Source organism: Photinus pyralis, unplaced genomic scaffold (genome assembly GCF_008802855.1).
Source record: "Photinus pyralis isolate 1611_PpyrPB1 unplaced genomic scaffold, Ppyr1.3 Ppyr1.4_LG7, whole genome shotgun sequence".
In the NCBI taxonomy this organism is placed as follows: domain Eukaryota; kingdom Metazoa; phylum Arthropoda; class Insecta; order Coleoptera; family Lampyridae; genus Photinus; species Photinus pyralis.
This window is the reverse complement of record NW_022170738.1, coordinates 26,737,243-26,740,169: the sequence shown is the minus strand read 5'-3', so window position 1 is coordinate 26,740,169 and position 2,927 is coordinate 26,737,243. Positions and strand designations below refer to the sequence as shown.

Genomic DNA, 2,927 nt, shown 5'->3' with positions numbered 1-2,927 from the left:
TTAGCCATATAATACGCAATGCCAAAAGTTGAGTCGAATCGATTCAAAAATCACAGTGCCCATTTCGCATCTCGACCATTTATAAACCGAATTGCAAACTTTTTTATTTATAAAAGTATTTGAATGAAATTTGATACATAGGCACTTGGAATAAAGGAAAATCTAACGCTAGTTTCAAAATTTAATTTTGCGCATGCGCAGTGTCAACTTTTTTATTTATGGAAGAATTTAAACAGAATTTGATACATAGACGCTTGGAACAAAGGAAAATCTAACATTAGTTTCAAAATTTAGGTTTGCGCATGCGCAGTTCTAACTTTCTTATTTAGAAAAGCATTGAAATGAAATTCTTCTTATAAACTGAAATTGAACTTTGAAGTAGCACGTCAAAAATGGATTGCACATTTGCAACGCTATCTTTCATATTTGTGGCCGGATTTTTACGATTTTAACAGAAGTTGCATCTTACAAATGGGAAATGAATGCAAGTGGAAATGCGCTTTTTGTAAATCGTTTACAATTACTTTTCAACTTGTTGTAATTGTTCCTATGTTTACAATATTCATATAACCAATTGTATTCTAATTTTCTATATCGCATTGACATGTTGGCTCAGCATTCTTAACCTCCCGCTTTAATTTTAGCATGTCACTGAAACTATATAAGTAAGTAACTAATAAGCTTTAATTATCTACACGATGTGGTAGTGAACTAAAGATCACCCTCTTCCATTTTTAAACGTAAGTTGGTAGTGTGAAACTTCAAAGGACTTTAGGGGTTTTACTTTGACCTTTATAATGGGCGATCAAAAAAGGATTGATGTCGAGTCGCCGTTGGAAGTTCAAGCTAAAGTATGATTTCCTATATACACAAAAATTCAAAAGGTGACAGAAACTCTTTTTTGATCGCACTAGTACCTACTTAATATACCCTACGATTTTGCTCTATAAACATTCAGCACCGTTGAAAACTCATTGGTTTTACATTATGTATTTCTAGTGAAGAAGACTATTTCGGCACTGTTAAGTACTATCAAACTGGGTTGTTGTAGACAGATACTGTAACCATGTCGCTACTATTACAATACGTTGAGGATTTCCATGCACAAGTGGATAAATTAGGAGGTAAGTTTTTGCAACTCGACAAACAGTTACCGATTCCTAAATTTATTTAGACCGAGCTTTAACGGTTTTTTCACTTACAGATCCACGCGTCGCTAATTGGTTCTTAATGTCCAGCCCATTTCCCACGTTAGCAATATGTAGTTTATATGCATACGGGGTGAAGGTAGATTCTTTGCTTACGTTCACAAGATGTTTGCTTAACGCATTCTGATCAACAGGTCTGGGGGCCGAAGCTTATGGAACATAGAAAGCCGTTTGAACTGAAAAACGTTTTAATCGCTTATAATCTATTTCAAGTTATTATAAGTTTCTGGCTATTTTATCAGGTGCGTATCATTTTTTTTCTATTTTCAGAGGTAACGAGATTGCTAATGGCCACTGGACTCACTAGGGAATTTATGTTACTTTGATTCAAAAAGAAGTAAAAAGTTGTAATCAAACATTTCGACGTTTGAACACCATCGCGTGATTTAAAGAAGTCGCTTGTGAGGACGTTTTCAATCTCTAAGCTCAGCTTTTTAACTTTCAGGGTGGAATGGCGGGTTGGCTAACGGGTCTCTACAACTACAGATGTCAACCTGTAGATTACTCAGATGACCCTACTGCCGTTTGGGTAAGTCTCAAACTAAAATGCACAAAGTTCAGCTCTTTGTCTAGATGGCACACCTGTGTTGGTATTACTATATGTCCAAGTTTACAGAATTCCTCGACACCGTAAGGAAATCCTTCTTCTTCGATTGGTTTGTAATATACAAACGTGTTTCAGATTTTCTTCGTTATGAGAAAAAAGTTCGACCAGATATCAACTCTTCATGTCATTCACCACACCATTATGCCCATGTTTTCTTGGTTAGGTGTAAAGATAGTGCCAGGTTTGTAACGATAGCATTGATCCTTTTTATTACCCATCAGAACTTTGTAGGTGGACATTCCACTTTCTTCGGTTTTCTTAATTCATTTGTTCACACTATAATGTATTCTTATTATTTACTTTCCGCCCTTGGACCTCAAATGCAGAAGTATCTATGGTGGAAAAAATACATAACGACTTTGCAGATAGTATGTGTCTCTAATGTTTAATCGTATAACTACCGTATAATTTTCATTTTCAAGGTACAATTCGTCTGCATACTGGTACACGCATTGCAAGTATTATTTATGGAGTGCGATTATCCTCATGCCTTCGTATGGGTGTTAGCGTTGAATTCCGTTTTGTTTATATTTCTATTTAGAAGTTTTTACAACGAAGCTTACAATCGCAAAGCAACGAAGAAGACGAAAGAAGGAAGAGATATCCATAGTAAGCAATTAAAACAAGATGATTTAGACAACAATGCCAAATACATACAAACAAAACGGAACGCAAGATGAAACAGGTGCTCCGGTTAAGAAGTTAAATAACAGATCGAATTTGCGAACCAAATGACTGTATAATATTAAATTGTAATTAAACCAATCGTGTGTGAGGGTATGTGTGTTGCAATGAGAGACTGCAATCAGTAAAAAAAGTAATCTAGTATAGCCAAAGGTCAAAGGTGGCTTTATAACGGTGGCGGCACTGCTGCCAAACTTGCCTTTGTAATTCGTATACACATACACATGTCATAGCCTATGAGTTTTCTTCGACAACTCCGCACAAACATCAAGCAATTCACTACCTTTCCAGCTAAAATATAATTTAAAACTCAAATGTTCAAATATTCCATTTCAAAAGTACAACAAACGAGATACAAAGTCTACGCGCATGCTACAGTAGGTACAGTCTACAGTGTATTTTTCATAGATGTTTTTGACTATTGAGTA

The 2,927-nt window shown here is 35.5% G+C and overlaps 1 protein-coding gene across 1 annotated transcript; it reads left to right on the top strand.

Moving 5' to 3' along the window:
* The first annotated feature begins 650 nt into the window (after positions 1-650).
* LOC116176594 (elongation of very long chain fatty acids protein AAEL008004-like) lies at positions 651-2,736 on the top strand. Its single transcript, XM_031495229.1, has 9 exons — positions 651-740; positions 1,000-1,124; positions 1,205-1,287; positions 1,343-1,450; positions 1,654-1,737; positions 1,782-1,838; positions 1,891-1,996; positions 2,047-2,183; positions 2,238-2,736. The coding sequence occupies exons 2-9, from the start codon at positions 1,067-1,069 to the stop codon at positions 2,493-2,495; spliced, it is 891 nt and encodes a 296-aa protein (XP_031351089.1). The 5' UTR covers positions 651-740; positions 1,000-1,066; the 3' UTR covers positions 2,496-2,736.
* Positions 2,737-2,927: the final 191 nt, after the last annotated feature.

Bases quoted from the DNA above. Each gene is read 5' to 3' on its own strand.
- LOC116176594 (XM_031495229.1), top strand. From the start codon at position 1,067: ATGTCGCTACTATTACAATACGTTGAGGATTTCCATGCACAAGTGGAT. The intron at 1,288-1,342 runs GTAGATTCTTTG...TCTGATCAACAG, and splicing joins TATATGCATACGGGGTGAAG to GTCTGGGGGCCGAAGCTTAT. The intron at 1,839-1,890 runs GTAAGGAAATCC...AACGTGTTTCAG, and splicing joins TTACAGAATTCCTCGACACC to ATTTTCTTCGTTATGAGAAA.